The 14,836-nt window shown below is 29.0% G+C and overlaps 1 protein-coding gene across 1 annotated transcript in view; it reads left to right on the forward strand.

Annotated features, from left to right (window-relative positions):
• The first annotated feature begins 1,318 nt into the window (after nucleotides 1-1,318).
• Nucleotides 1,319-14,836, forward strand: part of LOC111626659 (methionine aminopeptidase 1-like) — a 34,015-nt gene continuing 20,497 nt past the window's right edge. Inside the window, exon 1 of the mRNA XM_023370118.1 lies at nucleotides 1,319-1,512. Within this exon, the coding sequence (XP_023225886.1) occupies nucleotides 1,396-1,512 (117 nt within the window). The 5' untranslated portion in view covers nucleotides 1,319-1,395. The remainder of the gene's footprint in view (nucleotides 1,513-14,836) is intronic.

The following is a 14,836-nucleotide window of genomic DNA, read 5'->3' on the forward strand; positions in this document are numbered from 1 at the left end:
GCCATCTCATGTTGGAAGATAAAACTTTTATTTGGTTTTAACATTGTGCTAAAAATAACATTAAAATATTATGTAAGGAAAGTAACATATTAAAAGCGGAATTAAAGAACACTATCCAATAATAAAATATGATAATATTATTAATTTAAATAAAGGTATGGTGAGAGATGCATGCTGGGATAATATTATCCTAGTATAAAACATCATGCGGTTAAACTTATAATATGGTATCTATAGATTAACAAACGAGCGTGCAAACTTTAACTTTGTATAAATCTATCCTCTTGCTGAAGAGACTTCGGCTCTGTCATTAAAAAGAAAAATGTATTTGGAGGTAGCATTAGTTTGTTGATATTTAAATAAAACACTTTTCTCCCTTATTTTCTGTGTTCACATGCGTTGACTTGCCTCTAAAGTCTGTGTAGGAAGAAATTGATTCCGAAAAATTCTTTTCAATTGTTCATTTAATAATTAAAATTATACCGATCTCACTAGTAAAAATTTTTAAACTTTATTTTTTAAAAGAACTTTTTACCTCCTGTTCGGAAGCTCGAGAAAGTCGAGCAAGGAACTCTATATATGCAAAGTCCGATATATCAGGACCAATACATTGAAAATAAACTGCATATTTATCTTTGTATTAAATTCTTGAACTATTCTTAAAAGTAAAATCATGATAAAAGTAATTTTTAAACACGCTAATGTTGAGGCTTTTTAAAAATTTTTTTAAAAGTTATTGTGAAAGTTTTCAGTGCCAAGTAATATAGAAAGACCGGCTTGAGTTAGTTGCAACACAAAATAACTTTTGCGTTTTGAGAGCGTTAGACTGAAATATATAGAACTTTTTGGACTAGATAATGTAGAATGTTTTTTAAAATGACTTGTTTTCGTGCCCTAAGAATTAGGCCAGGCTGACAATAAAGAATGTCAGGTATGAAAAACGAAGCCCGATGCGTCAACATTTCTGAGGATTAGAATCATAGAGATACGAAACTGGATCCGGCGGAGCTTGGCAGTCGAAGCATCTGCAATTTTATATTACAACTCTCATTCTATTGAATTTATTCTTTTTTCGTTTATGAATTGAAAAATTTCCTAAAATTAATTAAGAAAACAGCTGTTTAATCTAGAAATGCATATTAAAATCAAATATTTATTGTGAACTTTTTCTTAAAGTTTATTAATGTATGACTTTTAATGACTTTTAAAATAAAATATATTTAACTGTTATTATAAATATGTAATTATCAATGAATTTAAAAAGTTTTATATATATAATTTTTTATATTTAATTTTTCAATTTTATCTCCCTCTTCTGGCCATTTTCGAAACTAGAGTTTAGGTTTCTTCTTTAGCGTGATAGGCATTTTGTAAATTTTTAAGTAAATTGTTAAAATGTCAGTTTGCACGGAAGAAAAATTCTGTGAAACACCAAAGTGTGAAAATACTGCTCGTCTTCGATGCCCTACGTGCATTAAACTCGGTATAGAAGGATCTTACTTTTGTTCCCAAGTAAGTAACATTGAAAAAGAAAATATTTGAAATGTCATATTTTTATATCAGATTTCTAAAATATAAACTATATTTGGCATTAATTTATTCCAGTTGATTATATAAAATTTAAAATCTATAAATTAATCAATTTCATTGTGTAGAAATTCATCAGTTTCGACCACGTGACTTACCTATTTTAGAATCGTTTCTCTTTCCAAAATTTATTTTATCTATTTTTACACCTTTAAACATTTTTCAGACGAATGGTTAAATGGTTAGATAAACATTTAAACTGGTTTTTCTATATTTTACTTCGTTTTTTGAATTGGAATATATTTTTATCAATTTTTGTAAGTTATAAATTAATTTTATTTGCAAATATGTTTAATTATATTTAAATTATAATTGTTTTAATAATTATAATATAAATAAGTTAAATTTCTCAAAAGTTTATGATAAAAAATTGAAATTTTAATACATTTATTTGTATTGTTTCTTCTATTTACAGAAAGTTTTTAGTTTAATTGGCCATAATTATGCTTTGTATAATTGTTCTTGCATATTTATGCAGTTCTGGTACTATTAAGAATAATTATCATTTTAATAATAATATATATGCCAAAAAAAAATCCAATCCTTAGCATTTCATACATGTAGATTAAATTTTCCATAACTTGCATTTTCGTTGGATGAGACATCTTAGATTACACTTTATTACAACATATCTGATAATGCTTTGACAGTCTTAATTCATTCTGATTCATTTTTGTATAATTGTTCTTGCATATTTATGCAGTTCTGGTACTATTAAGAATAATTATCATTTTAATAATAATATATATGCCAAAAAAAAATCCAATCCTTAGCATTTCATACATGTAGATTAAATTTTCCATAACTTGCATTTTCGTTGGATGAGACATCTTAGATTACACTTTATTACAACATATCTGATAATGCTTTGACAGTCTTAATTCATTCTGATTCATTTTATTTAATTTTTTGTTGCACTCATCAATTAATGTAATAAATAATATTTAAACACATGGTTTTACTTGTCAATGATTTGTATTTTTAATTCATACTATTTTCTGATCAATGTAAGTTTGATTCTCTCATTGATGTTTTTTGAACTTTGTAATTGCAAATAAACTTGCTACATTAACCATCATGTATGCAACACATATGAGAATTTCTAACCTAGAAAAATACACAGGGTAAACTTATATGTAGGATGCAAAATGCAAAGTTTTGTTAGAATGGTAAACAAGTGGAACAACATTTATAAAATTTCTATCCATTATTTACTGTATCTCCAGCAGACTATAACAAATATTTCCAACTAGAATGTGTGTTTGATAAACTTACTTAACATAGAGATTAATAGAATAAAAAATTTCATGTTAGGAACATTATACATTGTTGTTTCCAACAGTTGTATATTATGAATTTGAATTTTATATCTGATGTTAGAAGCTTGTACAGTATATATATCTTCAAAATTCTAAAGATATGATCTATATATAACACTTATATTTACAAACTATAGTACAGTATTAGGTTTTAAATTTTGGTCAATTGATCAAAATTTAAAGATAAAATTTTATTTATATGTTACCGCTAAAGCTCGAAAACTCGTTAATCTGCAGATTACCTAGCTAATCTGCAGATTAACTATCGTGATCCGTTAAAGTTGCTAAAATTGTTCTATTTCTCAAATTACCTAGGTAATGTGCAGATTATCTAGGTAATCTGCAAATTACCTACTAGGCATTCGGTAAAGTGAAAATAAGATCTTTGCTGAAACAACAGCAACGTTTCTGTACGCTTAAATTAACATAATGTTCTTTATTTAATTTTCGATATCTAAAGAATCAAGTTAATACAATCAAACAATCGACAAATTAGTTGATAGAATCAATCACCAACCAATTAAAAAACACAAAAAATCAAACGATTTAAAATATTAATACAATTAGGGAAATTATTATATAGATAACCACCTATGGAATTTTGAGACTTTGAGTATCTATCTGAACTGAGGGGAGCGAGACGACTTCAACGATACCCTACTTTTGGACCGGAGACGAAAAATAATAAAGTTATCATACTTTTTCTGGTGATCGCATGATGTAATTGTGCAGTTAATGTTACCTATGGTGAGTAAAATGGCGGCTCGTCTCTGATTCCAGCAAACAGAAGAAAGGAAACAGTGGGGACGCACGTTCTGTCCTAACCTAACCTATTTTAATAAATTACCATAATTATTACCAACCAAATTATTAGAATAGGTTAGGTTAGGTTTGAACGTGCGTCCCCACTGTTTCCTTTCTTCTCTTTGCTGGAATCAGAGACGAGCCGCCATTTTACCCACCATAGATAACATTATCCAATTGTGCAGTCTAAAGATTGGTGACACTTTGAATTTCATAGCAATTGGTTTCTGCGACAAGCACACCTATTTGTGGTACATTTATTTGTGGCAAAGATCTTATTTTCACTTTACCGAGTGCCTAGTAGGTAATGTGCGGATCACCTAGATACTCTGCACATTATCTAGGTAATTTGAGAAATGGAACAATTTTCACAACTTTAACGGATCACGCTAGTTAATCCACAGATTAGCTAGGTAATCTGCAGATTAACGAGTTTCGAGCTTTAGCGGTAACATATACATTATTTTGTCATACATATAAAACTAATTCAATTTAGAGCATTATTATTATATGAAAGTTTAAGATTCTTATGTCATTGTAAAAAATGAAATTTTTAATAATTAATTAATTTATACAAGAACTGTTAATTATTAAAATTTATTTTTTACTATGAAATACACATATAAGAACAAATATTTTTTATTTACAAATGATTTTTGCTTGATTTTGATACATATTAAAACTGTGTGCAAATCTTTCAAAAGTAAATTTAAACACAAATATTTATTAGGCATTTAACATTAAAGCTCAAATCATTAAATAAAAAATATTGCATAAAAAATAACAATAAAATGTAAAAACAGACTATAAATGCCACATACTAAAATTAAAGATCATGTCTATTAAGCACGAAGTTCATAACTGATTGTACAGTACATAGAGAAAGATTTTCTACGTTAAGTAATGCAAATTATTTATTTTCTTCCAGCTAAAAATTGTATCATTTTCCACTTTAGCCTCTTCCAAAGACATTTTGAAGCTTCTTCATTTGTTTACAGTTAGTTCTTTTCTGTATTAGGAAGAATATTAGCTTATTCCTGTTTCCTGAAACTTTTTCATCAGGAAACATTGTATATACTGTACTTTATTGGAAGAATGAAATTGAAATTTGAATTTTGATAAAAATTTGTAAATTTATATTTCAATTTAATAAAATGCATTTCTTATTGCTTTATAATGTTAAGTGTGTAAAATATATATATATATATATTACACATATATATATTACATAAAATAAATTTGGAGAAGTGATAAATAATTTAAAATGAAGTTGTAGTAATTCACATATACACTATTAAATACACCTTGTATGTTTGGATGTTTGGTTATTTATTAAACCATTTTTATATACAAAACTGTCTATAATTTTATATCATTAGGCATGTAAAATAAAACTTTGATCATCTTAAAGTGTTAATTAATTAATAGCAAGGTTGCAGCTGGAGTTTTCATGTCTAAAATGTGAATGTCAAGCGCTGCTTACAAGATAGTGGTGCTCAATGTTCAAGTTTTAGAGATGAAAACTTCAGGTGCAACCTCGCTAATACCTTCTGATCATCATTGAATAATCAGTTAATTTTCATCAAGTGTTAGAATAAATTAATGTACAAGGAATAGAATAATAATTAAAAAACCCCAGTAAGTATTGTTCAATGACTTTAAAATATTTATATTTTCATATAAAGAGATTTACAAATAAAAAGAAAAATGTATTAAATAATACAATAATAATGTCAGTATATCATACAACATGTCATTAAAGATTAATACAATTAAGTTAATTAGAATGCTATAATTATTATAAATGTAGGTAAAACAATAGTTCAATCAATGTTAACTTGCTTATACAGTAAGATCTCGTTTAGCACTTCCTCAATTAATGCTGATTTGATATAATGCTGTCTGCTCAAAGTCTAAAAGAATGGTCAAACTTTACATTGATTCAAATTATCGCTGCATTTCATTGATTTGTATATAATATGATTATTCTCGAACACAAACCAATCAGCAAAAGGTGGCAATTCATAGTAGCACTGTACTTCCCCTAAATCTATGTTTGTTTGGTGCAATTTTGGAAAAAAATATAACATGGATGCCATAGCAATATTAACTTCACTTGGCAAGAATTAACTGATAAATCATGAATGGAGTGTGGAAGAAGATATGGCTGGAGGTATCCAAGGATTCTCAATGAGAAGAGCCTATTGTTGACCAAATTGTCAACCTAATTGATACAGCAGAACTAAGAGATGTAGATGAACAGGATATTGAGGAGTTACTGCAAGTTTCTGGTGAGAGTCTTACCAACAATGACCTTCAAGAAATGGCAGAACAAGGAATTCATGTAGAACTGGAAAATAGTAATTCTGAAAACAAAGAACCCAAAGAACTTTGCTACAGATTTAGTAAAAGTTTGGTAATGATAACTGGAATCATTGATCAAATTGTAGCGAATGATCCAGATTTTAAAAGGAATGCAAAAACAAGACGAGGTGTTTTGGATGCAATCTCCTGCTACTGACATTTGCTTAAAGAAAGAAGGCGATGAATGACACTAGGTGACTTCATTGCAAAAAATCAAGAATTTTAGAAGAGCCAGTGGCCCACCAGTTTTGTTCCCTGAACACTGGGGGTTTAGTTATGGGTTTGCACCTTGCCAGGACAGACTGGCCACATGGAGTTTTCTGCATTTTCTCCACATCTGGAATACCTGAATAAGGATTAACCTATAAAACCTATTGTTAACCTATCCTATTAACCTATAAAACCTTCCTAGTTAACCTATAAAAGACCTCCCGGAATGCATCCTTCCTAGGCAGATCACCCAAGTGTTGCATTGCCATAACTTAATAAAACAAACAGAAGAACCAGGACCTTAATCACAAGAATAAACTTTATATTTCTGTGTTTCTGTTATGTAACATATGTTATATTAATATATTAATATATATATATATTAATATATATATTAATATATGTTATATTAATATGTTATAACATATGTTTCTGTTATGTAACATGTATTATTGTACAGTATAAGTTAATATATAAAAATAACTCAAAATTAAAGTTGTTTATTAAAAATTTAAAAGGGGAACACGCAACCAAAAATTTGTTTATTTTTGGTTGTGTGTTCCCCTTTTCCTTATTTACTATGTATTAAAATAACCTTGTTTAGTGTTACTTCATTTAGCGCTTTGTCATCTAGGAATGCATACAAGGTCTTACTGTAATTAAAATAAATTAAAATTTTATATTTTTTGTGCAAAACAACACAAAGCCTCTTATATCGCAAAAGGAAAAAAGAGTTGCAATTAATTAAAAAAATTGTAACTAAGGGTTCAAAACAATGTAGGCAAAGTTAAATAGATAATAATAAATAAATAAAAATTATTAACAATAATTATAAAAACTAAATTAATACTTAATAAATTAAAACTAAAAATAATAATTAAAACTGGCCTCTGGCCTTTACACCAAAACTAAAATTAAAAATAAAATTAAAATCAAATCTATTGTAAATCAGTTTTTAAATTTATGTTGTTTGTGTTCAGTTGTGATGGAACATTTTGCTTTTTATATATATACTAGCTGGGGATATATACATATATATATATACTAGTGGCTTTGTTCAGGGAGTTGATATGAGATTGTATGGTAGTTGGAATAAAAGGATAATTTTTAAAATGTAAGAGGTAAAAAATTTTTATTGAAAACATATTCTAACTATTTACAATACTTGTTTATAAACAACATTTTTCATTTTGTTATCCGGAGTATATATGCACAAATTTTTCAAATTTCCTACTCGAGAGCAAGCTACATATAATTGACCATGAGAGAAGCAGGAGTCTTTGAGGTTGATGCTGCAATCTTTTAAAGTGTGTCATTGTGCTTTGTTAATTGTAAAACTATAGGTTAATTTGATTGGAAATTGCAGTCTTTTAAATTGGCAGTTCAGTAGAGATCAGTGGTATTCTGGGGATAAATACTGTGTCCTTTGTCCTTTCCAGTCGTAAGTTCGGCTTTGATGATGATATTCGATAGCTGTTTGACAACCATCCTTGTTCCATTACATAGTTTTGGTGAGTTCAGATTTCTGAGTAGTATGATCAGAGATCCAATTTTCAGTTGAAGGCGGTGTAATGGCATTCCTGGTACTTGCAAACAGTTTAGAAAGTCTGTAGAGAAGTTGACACTTTCTTCAACATTTACCATCGTGTCGATTGATTTGTATATTCTCTCCTCACCAGGAATTTTCTTTTGAATATTAAAGTTTATATCAATCAAAAACTTTAAAGTATGAGGCATTAAATAGAATTAAAAGAAATATTTTTATTCTTGCTAGCGCTTTCAACGTAATATGTACGTCGTCTTCAGGCAATTTAAAACCGAATAGAGGATCCAAACAGAACATTTCTGTTCGGATTCTCTATTCATTTGGTGATTTATTGTATATTACTCGGGCTTCGAGATGTTGTCATTTATATATACAGTAGAACCTCGATTATCTGGACCTCTATTATCCGGATTTTCGATTTTCTGGATTGTTCAAAATAAACAAAACTTTTACAAATTTGCTGATTTGCACTTGGCAAACTACGATACTGTTTATGTACGTGATGGAATGCATAATTTTTTTTATTTCAACAACGTCTCATCCGGCACAGTGGCCGTAAACTCTTAAATATATTTTGCATCATAATAAAAATATAACTTGACATACGTATTTAAAAATAATTTATATTCAAATTACATCATTTCTATGACCAAGGGCGGCGTAAGGCATGGACAACGTGGGCCACCGCCTATGCCTCGCTGTCCGAAGGGCCTCGCGCCTCGAAGGTTTATGCATTACTTAAAAATCGAAAACGTGACGAAAAAATTTTTCTCGTCATAAAACGATAAATAGTTTGTCAAATTTTTATTCATAAAAANTTTTTATATATATACTAGCTGGGGATATATACATATATATATATACTAGTGGCTTTGTTCAGGGAGTTGATATGAGATTGTATGGTAGTTGGAATAAAAGGATAATTTTTAAAATGTAAGAGGTAAAAAATTTTTATTGAAAACATATTCTAACTATTTACAATACTTGTTTATAAACAACATTTTTCATTTTGTTATCCGGAGTATATATGCACAAATTTTTCAAATTTCCTACTCGAGAGCAAGCTACATATAATTGACCATGAGAGAAGCAGGAGTCTTTGAGGTTGATGCTGCAATCTTTTAAAGTGTGTCATTGTGCTTTGTTAATTGTAAAACTATAGGTTAATTTGATTGGAAATTGCAGTCTTTTAAATTGGCAGTTCAGTAGAGATCAGTGGTATTCTGGGGATAAATACTGTGTCCTTTGTCCTTTCCAGTCGTAAGTTCGGCTTTGATGATGATATTCGATAGCTGTTTGACAACCATCCTTGTTCCATTACATAGTTTTGGTGAGTTCAGATTTCTGAGTAGTATGATCAGAGATCCAATTTTCAGTTGAAGGCGGTGTAATGGCATTCCTGGTACTTGCAAACAGTTTAGAAAGTCTGTAGAGAAGTTGACACTTTCTTCAACATTTACCATCGTGTCGATTGATTTGTATATTCTCTCCTCACCAGGAATTTTCTTTTGAATATTAAAGTTTATATCAATCAAAAACTTTAAAGTATGAGGCATTAAATAGAATTAAAAGAAATATTTTTATTCTTGCTAGCGCTTTCAACGTAATATGTACGTCGTCTTCAGGCAATTTAAAACCGAATAGAGGATCCAAACAGAACATTTCTGTTCGGATTCTCTATTCATTTGGTGATTTATTGTATATTACTCGGGCTTCGAGATGTTGTCATTTATATATACAGTAGAACCTCGATTATCTGGACCTCTATTATCCGGATTTTCGATTTTCTGGATTGTTCAAAATAAACAAAACTTTTACAAATTTGCTGATTTGCACTTGGCAAACTACGATACTGTTTATGTACGTGATGGAATGCATAATTTTTTTTATTTCAACAACGTCTCATCCGGCACAGTGGCCGTAAACTCTTAAATATATTTTGCATCATAATAAAAATATAACTTGACATACGTATTTAAAAATAATTTATATTCAAATTACATCATTTCTATGACCAAGGGCGGCGTAAGGCATGGACAACGTGGGCCACCGCCTATGCCTCGCTGTCCGAAGGGCCTCGCGCCTCGAAGGTTTATGCATTACTTAAAAATCGAAAACGTGACGAAAAAATTTTTCTCGTCATAAAACGATAAATAGTTTGTCAAATTTTTATTCATAAAAAGCAGTTACAACTGCTTTTTATTTTATAAAATCCGTCTTCTTGAGCCACCAGAGGGCCTTTTAAACAATAGCTAGTCTATTAGCGCTGGTCAGTAGTAGACCAAATTCAATACGAATGTTTGTTTCTTGAAAATTTGATCACGATTTAAATACAGTATTTATTTTTAATATTACCTATATGTCATCAAAAAGAAAACGTGTTGTATTATCATTAAAAGACAAAGTATTTGTTTCGATTATTCAGATGTTTCCTTATCCAGACTACCTTCATCCCCAATTAGTCCGGATAATCGAGGTTCTACTGTATATATATATATATATATACATACTTGCTGAATAATGCAATAGCTGGCTGAGTGCCGTTGTGGAGATGGTCTTAGGCCGTGGGCGATGGAGTCGTCCCCAGTCAGTGCCGTATTTAACCAAGTAAGGTTATATCTAATGTAATATACTTCTGGAAGAGAGGACTCGCTCGGGGTCTGGGTGGCGTAACTGGCAAGCGCACCGCACAGCAAGCGGAGGTTGTGGGTTCAAGCCCCGTCCTGGGCCGGTTTTTTTTCCAGAAGGTTCTAAATTTATTTAATAATTTATTTATTTAATTCTAATTATTAATTTACTTAAGAGATGGCACCTAACGTCTACCTCTAGTGCCAAATTAATTTATACCAATCATTTAATTAGCCTTAGTATAGCCCGATATTTAGGCGATCATTTGGTGATTTATTGTATATTACTCGGGCTTCGAGATGTTGTCAGTTAGACTCAAGTCAGTGACTGAAGTGTATGAAATGGTCCGAGTGTCATGTGGAGAACATCTTCATTGTCTTTTACAATTATTTTGTATACTTCAGTCACTGAGGTTTTGAATTTTGTGCCACTTGAACATTGTCAGTCTTGATAAAGTATTTTAGAAAAGATAAAAAATCATTGAATAGTAATGACAAAAGTTGCTCTCTTATGCACATTGTGTACATGTGAATCTGTAGATTGTATCAAGAGTATTTTGTTGAGGAGTTTGAATACTCAGTTAACAAAAATTAATAGTCAAAATCTGTCTCACTGTTTCTTAAGATTTGGGCAAATGAAAAGTTTTTGCAAGCTTTACACTTCTTGATGGCAGATGAAAAACAGCATGTCTCAATAGTTTGTTGTGGTGAATTCAGACAAAAAATGTTTTGAAATTGTAACAGTGGATGAATCTTTGTGCTTCATATACAGTATGACCTGGTTGAGTTGAAAAATCTGAAAATTCAGTACAAAATTACTTCTGCACTAAAATGCTGTGGTTTTTTCCATGATGATGCTGTGATTCATGAAAAATTTGTTCCAGAAGATCAAATAGTGAATGGAATATTTTACCTTGATGTTATAAGTGTAAGTCAAGGAGAGATTACATTGAAAAAAGTATACAATAAAAGTTTATAACATTACTTTTATTATTTCATCATTCCAAGAATTTTACACTATGTGAGTGTGTATATATTTTTTGAAAATTTCACTTCCTGAATACTTCAGAAGCTTGAAGATGCCATAATTTGATCATTAATTGACAATTAACCATAGTTATAAGTGATGGAAAAATTGAAAGAACAGATAGACCAAAATCCATAGGCTAAGATATATCATACAAAAACCCACTTTTGGACTAACATGGTTTTACTTCACGGTACTTGTTTTCATAATTTTACACTCGGTGAATTCCCTGCTAATTTTCAATTTTATAAGAATATTATGCATGCTGCCAATTTTGCAATATCTCATTATTTTTTAAATTAAAATTTTGCTTTTTTTTAACGCAATAAATGGTCACAAATCGAAGGATTTACAAATTTCGACAAAGGATTTCAAAGATATATATTGTGGAAAAGGTTTTTAAACTTTATAAATCCTTCTGTCGATACTTTAAGAAAAAATTAAGAGGGGAAAAAAGTGCAATTAAAATGTAAATTAGAAAATTAAGTCACTGAAAAATTAAAGTCTAATGCATTCAACGTTGCATCAATTTAGTTGAAGTGACTATTAATACTCTTTAATATATTTAAAAATTAATTTGCATAATTAAAATAAAGGAAAAAGAAAAGTTTTAAGTGAAATACTACAATNTTTAATTGATAAATTTTTAATTCTTGAGAAATTTAAAAACAGTTAGTATTTAATAAAACTTTCATACATGTTTGATTCCTTTAAAGGAATGTATTGTATAACAGTTTTATTATGTGCCATCTGATTTTTCTGTCATTACAATACATCAGATGAGATATGTACAACACAGCATTAAATAGCAGTATAGATACATTATATGTGAGGAATGCAAATTAGTTTGATTTCTTTTTTTCTGGTTCTAAATAATTTAAATTAGTTTTTCTGACCATTAAATTTTTTTACAGATGATAATATACTTATACTTGTCTTTAATGTCAAATTTACATATCATTGATGTTAGTACAGTTTTATCCAAATTATCTTATGGTTCAATTTATTGTGACTGTTTTATTCATTCTGTTTGGCTAATGCATTGCTATACAGTTGCACTTCAATATGATAGCTCTGAAATTATTACTAAATTGAACATGTTTTAAATTGAGTATCTCAGACAATAATAAGACAGTAATAAGTTTAAACATGAGTTGTAGACTTCATTACATTTGAAGTTTGAAAATCTTGTAATTTAATGATAAAAATGTCATTTGCAATGCAGTAGTACAGTACATGTAGTAATTCATAGCTACTGAGGGTTTTGTACTTAATATTCATGTGAAATTTATGGAAAAAGATTAACAAATATTCAATGATGCTTTATGAAAATAATGTTATTTAAATTTGTACTATATTGAGGTTTGTTTTTATTCAAAGTAATTATAGCAAAATAAAAAAATTGTTGATGTATTTTCTGAAAATTTATTTTGAGACAATATATTATTATTATTTTATAGAATTAATTCACATAATATTTCACATTCTCTTTGAATTATCTTTATTAAGTTTATTGTTGTATATTAAGCTTTATTAAGCTACATTAAGGTTATTTTTATGTCTTGATATCATCTCTACAAGTAGTTGTACCCATGTCTCAATAAATATTTTTCATGAAGAATTATAAAAATAATAGTTATAACTATTTGATGATAAAAGTTAAAAATTTAGCATCTTTAAATTTAATGAAAACGTATTGAAAATTAAAACAGAAGTACACAATATAACAGTGAAAAATATTATATTCTGAACATTATTTTTTTATCTGTTTAATGAGTTGTCTCTAGAAACTTCTGGAAAATTTATTCAAGATAATTAATCTGTAGGATTTCCATATTCTTTGAATAAAAAACCCATATATCTGTTGTAAGAGATAGCTGTAGCACAAGCTATGAGTGTTTGGTGTGTTTATGATAGTTCTGTATATCTATAATTCATAATGTAACAGATCTGTTTATCTTGTTGGGCTGCAATTTGAAAAAAATTGTAGACCTATAAATTCTCACTGTCATCCATCCGTCCGTCTTTCCTTAATCTCAAAAACGGAATTAGATGGATGAAATTTGAGACCAGATATATAAATTCTAGGGGCTCGATATATGAACTTTTGGTTTGCACCGGAAGTCACTTTATTTCAATTCAAAAGTTTTTCCTTGAAAGCAGTTAATAGATGATCAGCGTGGTTCTATTGTTAAAGGAAAAGTATGATGTACAGGGGCAAGATACTAATTTGAGCTGGAGAGCATATATTTTAAATGAAATAAATTAAAAATTGCAGCCCGGCATTGTGACAATCTCACAACAAATAATTGCTCATTTATTAATAATTGTATGGTAAAAGTAAATTTTTTAGATACACAATATCACTACAGCAAGATCAGCAATGAAAAATCAGCAATATCATCAATGAAATTTATTATATCTTAATAATATAGACATTTGTGATATAACATTTCAATTGCGATTGCAGATATGTTTGTTTTTGTGTGTGTCATTGTTCAAGGTAACTAAAGTTACACTTGTTAAAAGGCATGCTGATGGTTAAGTGTAAATTTGATGACAAGTCCTTTGAGAAAGTTTGAGATGCTGCTGAAGGAATATGCTGTTACAAAAAAAAACCACTTGTTCTATGAAATATTTGCCATTGACCCTACATGCTTTTTGTCAGTTGTCTGCTTCAGAGTAGACTAACTTTCAGGAAAATCAAGGTCAAATGAAAAAGGTTAGCTTACTGGTTGTGTTATAAAATGATTTATTTCTTAGTGTAAAAAGAATGTTGTCAATAAATACACCTGCAGGTTATATTAATTATATATGCTACTTATTTCAAATAATTTGTACTACTGTAGTATTAATCTGTCGTTCTGCTTTTGCATCCAAGAAATCTCTGGTCACTTTAATTGTAGGTCATAATGGAATAATTGATGTTTTCCATGGTGCATTAGTACCTTGTATTAACAAATTAATCAGTTAAATTTAAAAATTTTTATCAATAATTTTTTTATATTTATTGTGTACTATAAAGAAATAACTAACGAGGAGAGCCTACGGCTTTGGGGTAACGGATTTTGATGATCTTTGGTTTAGAGGTAGTACACCATGTGAGTGTACTAAAGTGCAATACTCAAATATAATCTAAATACTAAAGTGCAATACTCAAATATAATCAAGAAAATCGAACTTAAACTTTTGTTAGCACTTTATATATAAATTATACGTATTTCTATTTGAGCGTCCTGTGGCAGAGTGGTAACGAGTCCGATTCATAAGCTTGAGTTCTCGGGTTCGATTCTCGCGTATAATTTTTTTTTTAAATTTATAAATACTTATAATGTATTTATTTATTTACTCA

Source organism: Centruroides sculpturatus, unplaced genomic scaffold, assembly GCF_000671375.1.
Source record: "Centruroides sculpturatus isolate CEXI.00-Female unplaced genomic scaffold, Cexi_2.0 scaffold342, whole genome shotgun sequence".
NCBI lineage: Eukaryota > Metazoa > Arthropoda > Arachnida > Scorpiones > Buthidae > Centruroides > Centruroides sculpturatus.